Consider the following 16225-nt stretch of genomic DNA (forward strand, 5'->3'; position numbering starts at 1 on the left):
CCGATTGCTATTTAAAGCTAGAACATGCCAGTAAGCCAGGTGATGTATACACTGTATAATTTACACATACATAGAAAGATAAGAACAAGGAAACATAAAAGAGTAATGGCAGAAAACAAAGTGGTCCATCAGGTCTTCCCCTTTTTGATTTTTGTTTTCTTTTTAGCCTTTTGTCTGAGTTTCGATCTATGATTGCCCCAAGTATCACTGACTCACTACCTCTGCTGGGAACTTATTCCAAGCATCAACTACTCTTTTGGTGAAATATTATTTCTAAGATTAGTTTAGAATCTGAGGTCTTGTCCCTGTGTTCTTCATCTTCATATTGACAATCCTGCCTCCTGAACCTTATTCAGAGCCTTCATGTATGTAAAGGTTTCAGTCCTGGCCCCCCTTTCCCTATTATTGCAATATCTAATCAATGCAGTACAGATGTGACATCTTTTCGGACTGTCCTCCTCCTCCTGCACAGAAATACCTTGGGGGTTGTGGATGGACTTGTCGTACAGAGCCTTGTATGTGTTGAAGTCTGGGATGTATGCATGCTGTTGCAGGGACTTTGCGGGCGGGTAGGTGGCCACTTCTTCTTCCTCTGCTAAGGCCCCTTCACAGGTTGCCTTCACCTGGCTTGGCATGTTTGCTGCGAGAAACCACAAACGACTCTAATTCCTTAATCCGAATTGTAGCAATCCAGGCGCAGCAATGCCCCTTTCTATGGAGGTGTGTAATGTAAATGGAGGTGACAGGAGGATTTCCCAGCCTAATCCCTCCTCGCCTCCTCCTCCTCATCCACGGCTCTCCCTGTGCTGAAGCTCGCACGGGTCTGTATTCTCATGTCGCCAGCCAATCAGGACGCTCCGTGCTCACACTCTTCCTGTATGATTGGCTGCGGCGCGCTCGGCTCATCTCTTGCCATTGTGCTCAGAGGCGATGTGGTGTGGAGTCAGCAGGCGGAGGATGCGAGCAGGGAAGGGGGGTGGCGGTGATATGGCTCCGGTGACCCATGGCTTGCCTTGACACCGGTGTTGGAAAGTTGCTGTGTCGAGTCTTGTTATGTCATTCACATATTGCTGTAATAAGCACCTTGTTGCGTCAACTGAACTTTTATAGTGGTTTGCGGTGGGTGAAATGTGAACGAGCCGTTCAATCACAGAGGCAGCATTTATTCTCAGCACTTCCTGATGTGTTATAGCATGTCACCCTGAGGAGGAAGCTTGCTGAGACTGACCACGTCATAACATTCTTAATTCCCGAGGAGGGACTCTCCAAGAATGAATAAGTGTGAGCTGTGCCAAGGCAGTGCCATGCTGTGCCACCTTACTGGATGGACTGATGTACATAGTCATGTGGTTTCCTACTAATATGGGCACTGAGGAATGTTTCATTTCCATCTTACAAAGCTAAGCCATGTCAGTGTGTACACACGCAAGCACGCACACACCTGCCGAGTGCAGCAGAGTGAACAACCGACCCCAAGTGAAGTGAGCCGAACACTGTTTGGCTATTCACTTCAGGCTGGTACGGCTGATTTCAGAGGGATCGAGCAGAACAGAAAAATAGTTTAAAAAAAGTAAATAGAAAACGATTGTGCGGAGCTAGCAGTGACAGCTAGCTCCGCCCAATAGTTTCCTGTTGTCCGGCACACAGATATATATTAGGGCTGGGGAAATTAACGATTCATTTCTCGATTAATCGTTAAACTTTTTGATCGATTAAAATTCTTTTGATCGAAAATGAAAAGATACCTCTCCGCCGGCTTCCGGGAGTCCTGTCAGAGATCCGGTGACGTCATTGACGTTACCGGACTCCTCCCCCCTTCCCCAACTGGCTCCGTCGGCTAACGAAGGGAAGGGGGGAGGAGTCCGGTGACGTCGATGTCCGTGACGTCACCGGACTCCTCCCCCCATCCCTTCGTTAGCCGACAGAGCCACTTGGGCTGGTGAGTTTGCCCAAGAAGCACCAAGCATGATTTTTTTCATCATTGGAAAGTTGCAGTCAGGTGACCACCGCTGATGTCCTGGCTTCTGATCCAGGTCTGGGCTATAAACAGAGAAAAACAGTATACACAAAGATTTGTGTGTGCTGCTAAGGACCTCAACAACCAGCATTCCATGGACCATCCTAGGGCCAGGAACATATATTAATGCCGGATTCACACCTAGGCGACACCTATTCAGCGCATTTTACACACGTCTTTTTTTTTAAAGTTTTTTGTGTGTTTTTGTGTGCGTTTTACGCGTGTATGTTAAGTAGAGTGTTTTTGTGTGCAGATTTTGGTACATTCATGTAAATGAGCAAAACATGCATAATACGCACGTAAATTATCGCAACACATGTTTTTGAAGCGTTTTCTATTGAGTCTATGGGACAAAATGTGCTGAAATCAGCCCCATAGTAGCTCATGTAGTATTTCCTGCGACAGGCGTATTTCTGCTTGCGACAAAACGCTGACATGTGCACTGGGGTCACAGACACGAATGGGATTCCTAGTGTTGAGCTGTTTGTCGCACTGATTCTGCTAATTTGGCCTTGATTGTTCACTTCTCCTGCCTTCTACAAACGCTTCACCCTTTTGTGAATAGACCCTATAGAGCTACACAAGGGTACCTTCTGCAGTTACGAGGACTACAGGAGATTGCCTGTTCAAAAAGGAAGTGGTTAGATGATACCGGGCATCAGCTAACTAGGAAATGGCGTGAACACTGTGAAGTTAGAAAGATTGACAGTGCCAAAAAAGTATCAACTTCATGCACGGTCCACGAAATTAGTAAGGGCCCATTCCCCCATCCTAAACTATTGCAAAGAAATACACCTTTAGGGGAAAAAAGTTGTCTTCTGTTGGGGTTTGATGTCAGAATCCTTCAGGTGATATTTTGGGGAGGATATAAAGTACCCCAAAACTTACAAGATGGTTCTAAAGTGCAGTAGTGTCTTCTCGCAAGATATGGGCAACTTGGCATTCCCTATGATATCACCCCAAGGATGTTGACATTGTCCTGGCACCATGGGCCAAAGCAGGGATAAGGTAAGTATATTAACGTTGTTTTAACAAAGGTTTTGCAATGGTTTTACGCTATGAGCCTTTTGTGAATATATTCTTTTGAGCCTTGCTCAACTAAAAGTCGAAGAATAGTTTTGTACCTGCAAAGGAAGATATGTTATCCCAAGGATGGAAAAGTGGATTAAAGGCCACACTAATATACATTTAGTTATGGTCAACACGACTAGATGAGCTGTATTCCACTTAGATTAAGCACTGCACAAGGATTGAACAAGGAACAACAACATGTTTGTGGTGAAGTTGTCCTGATGGTGTTATAGAGTTTCACATTTTTGTTATAGATTTTTTGATTCACAGTTAATAAGTAGTCACAGACTGGTGCATACCATAGTGCTTGGTATTTGTCAGGTGTTACCTGTTTGCACATATACTGTATTTGGATCTTTTGAATTTTTTTGCACAGATACACTTGTTTTAGCTGGATTCACCTGCACAGATACATTTATTTCATGTGGTTTCATGTTGTTCATTCTCAGTTGGATATTTAGTTCTTTTTTATTTACATAAGTGCTGAGCCAAGATATTTATTTATTATTTCGTTTTTGATCTAGTGTGTCACTAGAGTGTTAGCTGCTTATAGTCATTTAAAGGAGAACTATGGGGTCAGTGCTTTTCCCCATAGTTCTCTTAAGGGTCACGGGAGGACATGAACTAGCATCCTCCCATGACCCAAAGCTCAGTATACCGCGAACTACAGCTCGCGGTATACTGAGACTGCCGCAGCCGGAACGGATCCCGACATTACTGTTGAGATCCACCCAGCTGCGTGATTGATAGCTGGCTCTGCCTCTCTAGAGGAAGAGCCAGTTGTACCCGCCCCCTCCCCGTCTGTTCAGAATATCAGCATATTTGCAGACACATCTACCTCCCCCTGAGCTGTCTTCCAGCAATGTCAGGTCCAGGAGCCTGTCTCCGCCTTATCCACTGTCACCGCCATCTCTGCTGCTGATTCTTTCAGGTCCCTCAGCATTCTTCTGTGGCCATTAGGTGGCCAAGGATGATCTAACTCCTGTGCATGCACAAAAGAGTTGCATCACCCCCTCCGCTCCATGCCTGGCTCATTCCCGACCCATTCCCAACATCTTTCAGAAAGTGTACTTTGCACAGCTCATTCACTGTACAGTCTATGTCATATGCTGTTCAAATGCTGCACACACAGCAATCCCACCACTAGATGGAACGTAAGAGCACAGGAAATTTCTATGCTCCTTGGCTCCAGCTAATCGTGGGAATGCCATGTGAATGCATTTCGCCCAGTGCGTGGCCGGGTGAATGATTTATAAATGTTGCCATTAGAGTGTAGAATGAAATAAATTGAAAGGAAAAAGTACTGTTAGAAGTAATGTAGAGGAGAATGGAGAAGGACTGAAATACAACATAGGCCAGGGAGAGGAGTATCTAAATATATACCACCATTTGCCCACAGGAGTGGAGAATGGCAGTTCATAGATGACCCAACATTTGTTATACTCTAATTACATTTGCATGTTTTAATTTGCTTGTTGTATTTGTGTGCTTGATAACATTGTATTGTTTTAACTTAATACTCTTTTATGTTTTGTTTATCATTTCCCCATACAGCCATTTAATAAGACAATATATCAATAGAATGAGCCTATGATTAGAGAAACATTTCTGTCTGGCTATTTATTCGTTTTCCAGTCATTTGACTCATTCATTTGTTTTAAGACACAACCATAATGTAATTATTTACTGTATATATTTGCAGTACAAATTTACATATGCATTGTTAAGTTTAAATTACATTCATTGCTTATATGCGAATGTGATTAATACAATCTGGAGGACTGAAAATACCCGGACAATTCCTGCATCCAATCAGATTGTTCAGATATTTTGAGAGCCAGCAGGGCTGACTAGCAAGATACTGAAGCTTGGCCCAGTGGGAGATTCCTCCATCCACACAGTTTAGTGTAGATGGAGGAATCTGTTGCACTTTTTCCATCTGACCATAGAAAATCTGCAGATAATCGATAGGTGTATGGTCAGCTTAAGCTTTTACATGTGTGCCCGTCCTCTCCAATTACTAAGGGATCTGTGCACAGATGGCCTGCTGATTGGAGCAGAATGAAATTCCATTTTTCTGACATCTGTGTCCGTTCACTTTTTTATTTCTGATGGAGGAAAAAACTGAACTGAATGGACCCATGTTAGGTTGACGGCAGCGGGATGTAAATGGACATCAAATTACCTCATATAAATCACATTTAGGTCCAAAAACAGAGGACGCAAACCTTTTCACGAACTGAACTGACTCGGAGGTAATCAGTTGTTATCGCACACATGTACATTTACATCCAGCTGCCCGTAGAGTTACATTGGGCTTCTGATAAGATTCGCCTGAAAAGCTGACAGTCCAATCTGATCGGACTGCTCATGTAAAAGGGGCCTTAGCTAGCTTTACACTCTGATGCCTTTATTCCTTATTTTGCCTATAAAAAGTAACAGTTAAATGAATGTGTTCAATTTCTAATTGTTGATTGATATGGCTGAAAACCTAAAAGAACCTATTGAACTACAGTACATTGTTATCACAGTGACAGTATCAGGGCCAGACAAGAAGGAAGTGCACTGATTGGCATGCCTTGCAAGCATGCTTTATGTTGTCAATAAGTAACCCAGTGCTTTAATTATAGCTAACCATAGAGACACTAAAATTTAAAACGCTTACTATGTAGTTACACAATATATTCTTACTCATTCATCCTTGTGAGGATTATCATTAAGGTATAAGGCATAGCAGCCGATAGTAAGGTGTGCCTTGGAATGCCCATAAATTAGAGATCATTGAAAAGAGGCCTCCAACTCAACTATCAGCAGTTTGGGTAGTGCCACGTGTGCCATGGTGTGAAAACAAGCTCCCCTGTCAGGTTCCTGTTGCTGTTGGTGTCACTATTTTAGAGGTTCCACTTCTGCAGCCAAATTTAGGAAAACCTTTTATATGTTTGTTATGTATTCCCACTGTATGTAGTGCAGACAACTATAGTGATTTTCAGCATTCCCTGCGATCCTCCAGCAATCAGATGTATGCTTTTGTGCACTTTTTATGCGCATAATTCAGATAAGATCGTAGCTCATTGGTGTTAATGAGCAAACGTGCATTTTCAGACGTTTCCTATTGAGTCTATGGGGCCAAAACAAGCTGTAAAATGCAGCTCGTGTACTTTTTCCAGCGACAGGTATTTTGCTTATTGTGACAAAATGCTCAGATGTAAACTGGGCCATAGGAATGAATGGGATTTTGGGGGGGCATATTCTTGAGAAAAAATTTCAGAAAAAGCGCTACAAAACGCTCAGTGTGAACCAGGTCTTAGGATCATTCCTGTGCATTCAAGTACCATAACTATTAACAAAAATGTATCTTATTTGTGTATCACTCGGCTGTAGATCATCATATCATCTCTGAATTCATGCTGAGAATTAAAATTCAGATGAATATTGGAAAATTTGGACATTTGGATGCATCCGAATTTGTGAATGAAAAAAAAAAACAAATCTGAATGTGTCCAAAGTTTTCGATAATGAAAATTTTGGATGTATCCAAACTTTTTTCGGAATGTGATATTGAATGGATTTAGGTTAAATGTTAAATATGTTAAATGTTAAAATATATTTTTTGAAACAGCGTGCAGTCCCCTCCCCAATTCATACCAGGTCCTTTAGGTCTTGTAGGAATTTTAGGGGGGACCCAACCCCAAAAAACAAATAAAATAGTGGGGTCCCACCTAAAATCCCTTACCAGACCCTTGATCCGAGCTGCAGCCTGGCAGAACAGGAAAGGGGGGAAAAAGGGTACGCCCCCTCCTCCTGCACCATAGCAGGCCACATGCCCTCGACATGGGGAGGGTGCTATGGCAAAGAGGGATGCCGGGATGACAGGGGTATGGGACGACGGTGAAGGGCAAGGAGGTGGCCAGGCCCCTGCAGCAGCGGTGGAGGCCTGGCCCTAGCAGCGCAGGGCCCCAGCATTGCCGCTCCGGCGGCTTCGAGACAAGCTGATGCCGGGCACATGCGCTGCAGTGCGTTGTTAGAACGCATCACAGTGCATGATTTTTTTCTATCGTTAAAAAAACATTAATGTTACTGTGGCAGCGCATGGCAAAGCTTTGTGATGCATTGCCGTGCGTTGTAATACCTTGTGTTGTAATTAAATATACGCCTGTATCATTCTATCACAACACAAGCACCAACACAGCGCAAAAACCATTTATAACATAAATCGCTTATTTACAGTCTAGCGTTCCTTCATTTTTTTTATAATCCCCCTTTCCTCAGCCTCTCATTGGTGTGGCAGTGTTGCTGATTTTATGTAAAATGTATAGCTGGTGGTATTTTGCATAACTATATAATGATTATACAGGAATGCAGAATACCACCAGCTATACAGGACTACAAATTCCAGCACTGGCGGAACTACCGGGTCACAGCGGTCGCAACTGCGACCGGGCCTTGGCGTTCCGCCTGTTGGGGGGTGGGCCCAGAGAGGAAGAAGATGCCCCCCCGACATAGTGTGGCTCCTTCCCGGCCGCTCTGCCACGCGCAGCATTTATGGGCGGCTGTGCAGCGGGGCTGGAGAGGCTGTCACTAGTCCAGCAGAATGTACTGCAGGCACCGCCAGGCAGCACATTCTTCTGTGTGAGGACCCTCTCCTCTTAGCCCCGCCACCTGGCCGCCGAGACACAGAAGAGGGTCCTGCATGAGTGTCAGGTAAGTCTGGACCGGGAAGGGGGGGGGGCGGGGGAAGGGGGATGCTGGTGGTATTCAGCATCCCCCTGATTTTTATTATGATGTATTGCTGGGACTTTTAGTCCTGCATAGCTGGTGGTATTCTGCATTGCTGTGTAATCATTATAGAGCAATGCAGAATAGCACCAACTATGCAGGACTACAAGTCCCAGCAATGCATTATATTTTTAAGTAGGTATGCACCAGTCGGTGCCAATACTGGGCATTTTCACAAGTATTCATACTCGTGAAAATCCCCCGATACTAAACGCAGATACCGGTGTTCTGTCTAGAATACCAACATAATCGAATTTGCCGACCTCAGCATCTGCGCTTGTGCACAGACCAGTATGATCGAGGAAACTTTGATCCGTCTGTGTGCAAACGCAGATACTGGGTTGGCGTTCTCGACAGAACACCGGCCCTAAATTTTTAAACTGAAGCGGCTGCCTGAGGTCCCGCGCTTGCTGGGGACCTCGGCAGCCTTCCTGTTAACCACACAGTTTCATGGCGACGGGGGGGTTAGGGTGGCCCTTCATAGTTTCTTACTCTGAAGGTTCTAGTTACGCCACTGAATTCCAGCAATACATTATACAAAGCTGCAGCGGCGGATCCAGGGATATCTGGATCCAATTGCTGATGGCTGCCCTGATGGCAAAGCACCTTGTCTCCATGTCGATGAAGACAAGGGCCTCCTCCCCACAACCCTGGCTCGGTGGTTATGGGGGTCTGTTGGCAGGAGGGCTTATAAGAATCTGTGTTCCCCCAGATGCTGCCCCTCCTTGTGAATGAGTGAAGGGTAGTTGTTACCCCTACTCATTCATCAAATACAATAAATAAACATAACGCCGTAAAAAAAAGTACTTCTTTTGGGGGGGAAAACCCACAAAAAATGTCTATTGATGGGAGCAGAGTTGTTATTATGACAGTTCAGCTCTCGAATGTCAACAAAGGGGCAGAACAAGTCCCATGACATCACGACTCACTCCACTCCTTTGTTGACTTTCGGGTCCGAGCTGTCATTTTGCGGCAAGAGTTCGTCGGATCAGTTGTGTCGGTGTCCATCGAGTATAATTTATTTCTGCGAATCAGTGACCGTTGTCCTTTGTGATTGATGACTGATTTTGGGATTACAGCGATGGAATTGTATTTATTTTAATAGAAGACTTGTGAAAAACCTGTGTTGTGGTTTTTTTTTTCTTCAAATAAAGGCCTTTTTTACAGTGTGGCAAAGCACCCTCCCCATTTGAGGGCATGTGCCCTGGTATGGCGCACGCTCTCCCCCACCCCCCTTTTCCTGCTCTGCCAGGCTGCTGCTCGGATCAAAGGTCTGGTAGGGGATTCTAGTTGTTTTTGGCATTGGGGGTCCCCCTAAAATTCCTACATTAAAGAAAGTAAAAAATTACACCTTTTTTTTTCCTAATGTCATTTTGCTGCAATGAAAATTTGTTTGTAAATATAATTTAATTAATCGAAAATGTTGGATTCGTCCGAGTCTGAATCCCGAAAAAGATTGACTTTTGAACCTGAATCCTGAAAAACCAAATAACGAAAAATCCAAAACAAACAAACAAATGTTTTGCTGGCGCAGCACATGTGTAGCTGACACTGTCCTTCCTTCTGGAGGGTGGCTACTTTTGTTCCCCATGGTCCCTGTGTGTGTTGTAAAGTAGACACCTCTCCAAGCTCACCTGTAGTCTATCACGGGAGTGAGCTTATTTCTTATTTGTTACAGGAATTTATATAGCGCCAACAATTTACGCATCTCTTTACATAGTGCACATTCACACCAGTTCCTGCCCTTAAGGAGCTTACAATCTAAGGTCCCTATCTCACATGCACACATACAGTGACAATTTAGAGAGGAACCAATGAACCTTCCAGCATGTCTTTGGAGGGTGGGAGGAAACCAGAGTACCCGGTGGAAACGCTTGGACCGGTGGCTTCTTAACAACACAGACGGGGACCATGAGGAACAAAAGTAGTCAGCCTCCAGAAGGAAGGACAGTGTCAGCACAAATTCAGAGATGATTTGAGGATCTACAGCTGAGTAATACACAAATAAGATACATTTTTGTTAATAGTTAAGGTAGTTGAATGCATGACTTTAAGCCGCATAGTATTTCAATTTCAATACATTTACTGAAATGTTCAACATTTTAACAGTATTTATAAAATTAAAGAGGCTTACATGCAGGGAAGAACTTGGAACATTTGGCCTGGGTGTCAATCACAACCCAAAGTGACTTTTCATGGTTGGGAATCACACAATATGTGCAGCGGTGCCGGTGTGACTGGTAGCTATGATAAAAGATGGGCGTTGTCTTAAACAACACACCTTTTCACATCTAAATGCTAAAACAAAGAGATAAGGGATACATTGTAAATGAATAAGTGCTTTATCAGCTGAACAAGAAGACTGCTGCTCCGTGAAAATTATATGGGCACACCTTAATAATATACCAAAGCTGGGTACACATGGAATGAATTTCATTAGATCGACTTTTGCCGGTGGCTGCTGTCAGAATACAATCCAGACAGCGGGGATAAATGAGCTCAATACATTTGACATTCTTTGATTCCTTCAGCTTGGACTTTTTTTACAGCTCTCGGCACTCGGTTTTATAACATCTCAGAGCTAGACAGGAAGTGGGTACTGGAAGACTTCCCTCCACCAGGTACTCTGATCGCTGGTCTAAGCATGGAGCAGATAGCTATATAACACCCAGCAGCTGTCACTGACTTCTGATCCTGCTATAATTAAAATCCACCTTTAAAAATACATGCACACTTGCACACTTATTATTTTCACAAGAGCCAGTATTGAAATCATGATCAGGGGATCGTTGCAGGGGCAGTTATCTGTTTCCTGCAGATTATCTCTCCTGTTCCTGCCTCTACCTCTGTATGGACATTTAGCAACATGGACAGGCGGAAGAATGAATGGCTACAAGTGTGGGTATGTCACTGTACTTGGATTCTAATGAGAACTACAAGTCCCTCAGGTCATGGTGGCTGATTGATGGGGCTAGTGGTTTCTCCATTTACAGATCCTGTCTCCATTTGTTAAAATCATCAAGGAGAAGAGCCCCATGAGTGGGTGGGCTGGAGGGGGTTGAATGTGACCATGTTTCATGTTATACCCTAAATATGGGTGTAACATGAAACATGGTCTGAAAGGTAAACTTAGCTTCAGGTGGGCTGTGCGACGCTCAGGTGGGCTGTGCGACTCTCAGGTGGGCTGTGCGACTCTCAGAGCTGTCTGGGCTATGGTGTCTCACCAGGGGTCCGCAGATGGACAGCACGGTGTAAGGGAGCTGGAGGAGGAGAAGCAATCACAGATGCAGCTGCCGAGCGGGCGCAGGCTGCCCGCAGCTCAGAAGAAGATCCGGTTTCAGGCAGATGCGGCCGCCCAAGATCCCGCTTACCGAGCACCTTGGCAGCTGCATCTGTCAGAAAATTTAAAGTGCAGGTGCTGGCACTGAGTGTCTTGTGTCCGGGTGCCCGCTGGCTGGACACCCGGACCAAAGACTCCAAAACTGGTCTGTCCGGGAGAAAAACGGACTGTCCGGATAAAAACTGGACAGGTGGCAACCCTACCTATTCCCCCGGCCCCAGCCGAGTCCTCTTCTATTTACATATGCAGAGATGAGCTAGCAGGTTGTATTTGAATGGCTTTCTCAGTGAGGTGCTATGGAGGAGAAAGGCTGGGATAATACAAAATACATACAGAGGAAAAAAGAAGTAGAAAGAAAGAAGTAGGAGAGATATGCCTACGGTCATTCGCAGGGCGTTCACACGTGTGATTATCTGAGGACAATCGTTCCTGGACACAAACAGCCTGCATCCAGGTGTGGTCCTCTACAGGTAATCGCACTTGGAAACGGCCAGCAAACAGCTGCGGGTGGTGGAAACTGCCATTGCGTTGTACAGCCCCTCCAGCCTGCAGCAGATCTCATGAGTCTCACGGAGGAATTCATGAGACTCATGCAATCGGCCCCATTCACAGGCGATGTAAATGGATCCTTTTATTTCTATCTTTTTTTTTTTCAGAAGTACCACCATCTACTAGACTGCAGTTCATACATTTGTCACTAGATGGTGGCAACTTTACTAAATTATACAATCCAATACAAGGGTTACTAAAACAATATACAGTATTTGCTTATGTAACTTGCTCCATTTACCTTCTCCCTGTCGTGACATGGATGTTTGATGTACAGTATGTGAAATCTGTTCAAGTAACAGTGGAAACACATACATTGCTACTGTTCATTTGCATATCCCTTACAGAACAAATAGGATTACAGAGCTAGCTTTAGCCCATCTAAGCTTAAATGGAAAGAAAAGTGTGTATCTTGTGATCACATATTTTAGGTTATTAATACAATGTTTACCACCAAATAATTTTACTGTGATTTTTGTTACTGTATTCATTATAGAGATTTCTGGATTGGTCATTAGAAGGAGCTCTGCATGTAACTGCACTTTACGAAACCTCCCTACATAACAAATGTTAACGAAAAACTCCAAACAGAAATTATTTTAACCCTTGCAGTGTGGCTTCCGTCTGACCATAGAAAATCTGCAGATACTCTATAGGTGTATGGCCAGGTCTAGCTCTGACTCAACAGGGGGGTGTACTGGACCCCTGCAGGGAGATCACTGCTTCCACACAAAGAAACAAGTCTCATCCTCTGCAGAATGTTGGCAGTGGACCGGCTTTTCTGTTCAGGCTATGGGTTGTTTTAAAGAAAACTAACTGTAATACTTTGCACATCTTTTGTTTTAATGAACCTGGAATGTATTTAGATGATTTACAATAAAAGGTCACTGGGCTTTAAATTAAACATTTCTTAAAGGAAATATGAGGGCTGCCATTGCTGGCCTCTTTTCAAAAATGCTGTTTTCGTGGCTGATATGCTCATATCCTGGTTTTAGTACATAAACCCTAACAATTAACTTCTCTTAAGAGCTGTTTATCTGTAAAAAAAAAAAAAATCCACCATACCACGCACGTTTTCTGGGAGGTGCATTGGGATGCCATTAAGAATGAACGGCAATACAATGCACAAGTGCAGTTAGCATGCGGTGCATTGCACTGTGTGATAGTGTGCATTTAAGGCACAGGTAGTGTGCTTTTAGCACAACAATATAGTGTGAACCATCTCTTACTGCAGGTGAATCAATCGCTGTAATTTAACACAGGAACTAGGGAGATTCACCTATAAGTATTTTGTGACTATCATATTCATTGCTTTATTAGTATGCCCTCTAGTGGTCTTAATGTGGAATTTGAGCTAAACTGTTTTATTAGCAATTGATAATATGTGCATCCTTTTTATGTAAATGTGAGCAATGTTTCAAAGTATATTTGAGAGTTTTTTGTTGGTTTTGTATTTTGGCGATTGGCATATATATAGTGCTAATCAGTTCTAGGAGCATAGGAGTTGTATGGAGATTATTTTTAACTTTTATTTGAATTCAACCATGAAGTCTTCTTCCTCTTGTACATGGTTTAAATTGGTTATCGTTACACTGAATTAATTATTTTATTGGAGAGTGGAGGATGTTGCATCGAAGTTGGATTGTAGGCTATACCTATGGAGGGTTAATCACAAGTGTTCCTAGACCTTCTATTTCATAAGAAATCAACTGTTGAAGATTCACTTTATTTTGAATTCACCTTTGGATGGAGCACCATCATGGAACTTCATACAATTTTTTCAATATGGTTACTTTTGCATTAAAAGTTTGTTAGAATACACATTATTATCTATAGCAGGGGTGGCAAACACAAGGCCCGCCGGACCTTGTAATGTGGCCCGCACAGCAGCCACCTCATTTTGCCAGGTTGGGATTTCAGCAAGTGAGCGGCGCGGCCAGTCTGAGCAGGCATTACATATTCCCCTTACTGTGCCGCTCCGTCTCCGCCTCCGCCCTGTCTCCGCCTCCACCGCCGCCTCCTCTCTTTCTGCAGCCATGACGGCTTACAATGCCGCTCTGGTGCCCGCCTCCACCTCCACCCCGCCTCCCCAGTCCTTCCAGCCAGCGATGCTGGCTTTTTTGCATGCCACTGAATGTTCATAGTGGCAGAGATTGCTGGCAGTTTTTTGGGCAGTTTTTTTCCCCCATCCAGTGGGCTGCGTTCTGTGCCTCTTCTTAATAAACTGTGTGCTGCTATTTTAAAGTTTATCGGAAAAAAAAAAGCAAAGTACTGATAACACAGGAGATCCACCCACAGAGGCAATATTTGTATGTTTAAAAAAATAAAATAAAAAATTACTGTTCCTAAAAAAATGTTTTAATAAATTGTACAATAATTGTACATTTGAATATCTGCTTGCTGTTATTCTTCCTAGGCTTCTGTTTTCAAGGCTAGTTATTACTTAAATTATTATTAAGACTAAAGTCTTGCGATGGTTGTAGAGTGTATGGCCACCTTTAGTCGCAGCAACCCATCTGGCAAATTTAGAGTTGTCAAGTCCTAGACAGATGTGAAGCATATCCAAAAATATGTATCCATGTTTTGTTTGCTGATTGATTTGTTGATTTAGCTTGACTATACAAACAAGGAGTCATGTCCAAATTACACTCTGAAGTACTTAACACAAAAATAATATTTCATCACTTCTTATTGCAAGCCAAAAGGAAGAATCTGCTGTATGCTCAGTGACAACTGGAACGCAGATCATTTTGCAGTGTATCACATACTACGAGACGGAGTGATCTCCTGCCCAACAGTGTCCCAGCTGGGACATGCACAACATCATCAACGAGTGGTGCAGGATATGGAGCGCAAGTGACACCTTTTAGAATTCTGATGAACAGTGAGTACACCAATTTCCTCACTCATCCCATGGCTACCCTCCCTATCAAAACATTGCGAGACCCTCAGCGCCCTGACTGCCCACACCTCCCTATGCATTATGGCTACCAACAAAACTTGCTTCTCGGGTCTTACTTATATGCCACTACTCCTGATGAAGAATTCAACACCATCAGCAGCATTACCTACCTCCTTGGTGCACCCACCCAACATACAGTATCCCAGGAGCACACACTGACCTCTGCTGAGATCACCCCAACAATTACTGTCACTATATCTGTAGTGTGTTCCGACCTACTGCCAAAGCACTCATTGCCAACAGTTTCATTTAAAAATGAACTAGCTTTAACCAATAGTAACCACATCCATCTATCACTACGGTGATAGGCTTCTACGTAACTGTTGAACAACAAAAGCAGAGCTCACCACCTAGTGCAATAAATGTGGATTTATGTATGACAAGTTAAAGTGACATTAATGGCAAATATTTTTTTCCCTCCCCCCAACGTTAATTAAAGTACTTACCTTAAATGATGTCTCTTAATCCGATCTTTTTCTTGTTTCCTGTAGTTTTTAGCCTTCGCTCCAGCGCTGCTGTGGGTCACCGATTCAGCGCTTACTCCTCTGTCCTTGCTGGCACTTCCTGTCCCACGGTGTCCGCATGCGGGTGCACGCGTCCATAGACTTACCTTTTGTCTCTCCTCGTCTCCCGACCGAAAATCCGAACTGCGCATACGCCCGCCCCAAGATGCTTGTCGGCCGCCCGAGATTTTTCAGATTTTCGCACGGGAGCACGCGGTGAAGACATAAATAAGTTTAAACCTCTTTTAAAGCGTTTTTTTGTTTAAAAAAAAAAGTTTTTGCAAAAAAAACGGAGGGTTTAAGGTGCGTTGCAGCATGCTGCACTGTATTCTGCAACAGCATATTCCATTTTCACAAAGCAACACTATTACAGCTGTGGCTCCAGCTACTACAGTGCATTACAGGATTTATGTCAAACCCACAATTAGATAACACCCTCACATGCTCAAAAGCACCATGCCATGACACCAAGTTACAAAAACATGTTCTTATCATGTATGGTCTTCTCATGTATGATCAAAGCTGCATGAACTGTGTACTGATATCATTAATGATGAGCTTTTTTGCTCCTTTTTTTCCCCATATTTTGCAGTTACGTATCTAGTCTGGGTTTGATTGTGTGGTTCTTAGTTGACTGGATGAGATCTTTGAAGAGAACTAAAGCCCCAGGATGAAAGCAAGCTGTGCATCTGGGCTTTGTCTGCTCTGCCTGCTATAAACCTGTTTTCCATCCCCGTCTGTGGCCCAGCAGGTAAAGCTCCAACAGAACAAATGAAACCTTCTTGACTAGATCTTGTATATCTATGATCTGATTATATCAGGCCATGTCCTAATGTCCTAGATCAGTTTTTCTCACACATTCTTCAGTCATGGCACCCTTTAAAAGTATGCAAAATCCAGAGACACCCCAATCTAAAATGTAAAAACGTAAATGTAAAAAGCAATTTGTGGTAACCCCAAAATTTATGCCAGACCCTTATCCTAGGTCAGGGGTGCCCATATGGTCG

At 43.6% G+C, this 16225-nt stretch overlaps 1 protein-coding gene across 1 annotated transcript in view; it reads right to left on the reverse strand.

Moving 5' to 3' along the window:
- LOC108784949 (acetyl-coenzyme A synthetase, cytoplasmic-like) overlaps window positions 1-719 on the reverse strand; it is a 57887-nt gene extending 57168 nt beyond the window's left edge. The window contains exon 1 of the mRNA XM_018553904.1: window positions 479-719. Within this exon, the coding sequence (XP_018409406.1) occupies window positions 479-635 (157 nt within the window). The 5' untranslated portion in view covers window positions 636-719. The remainder of the gene's footprint in view (window positions 1-478) is intronic.
- Window positions 720-16225: the final 15506 nt, after the last annotated feature.

Source organism: Nanorana parkeri, unplaced genomic scaffold, assembly GCF_000935625.1.
Source record: "Nanorana parkeri isolate BGI_ZX_2015 unplaced genomic scaffold, ASM93562v1 scaffold7, whole genome shotgun sequence".
In the NCBI taxonomy this organism is placed as follows: domain Eukaryota; kingdom Metazoa; phylum Chordata; class Amphibia; order Anura; family Dicroglossidae; genus Nanorana; species Nanorana parkeri.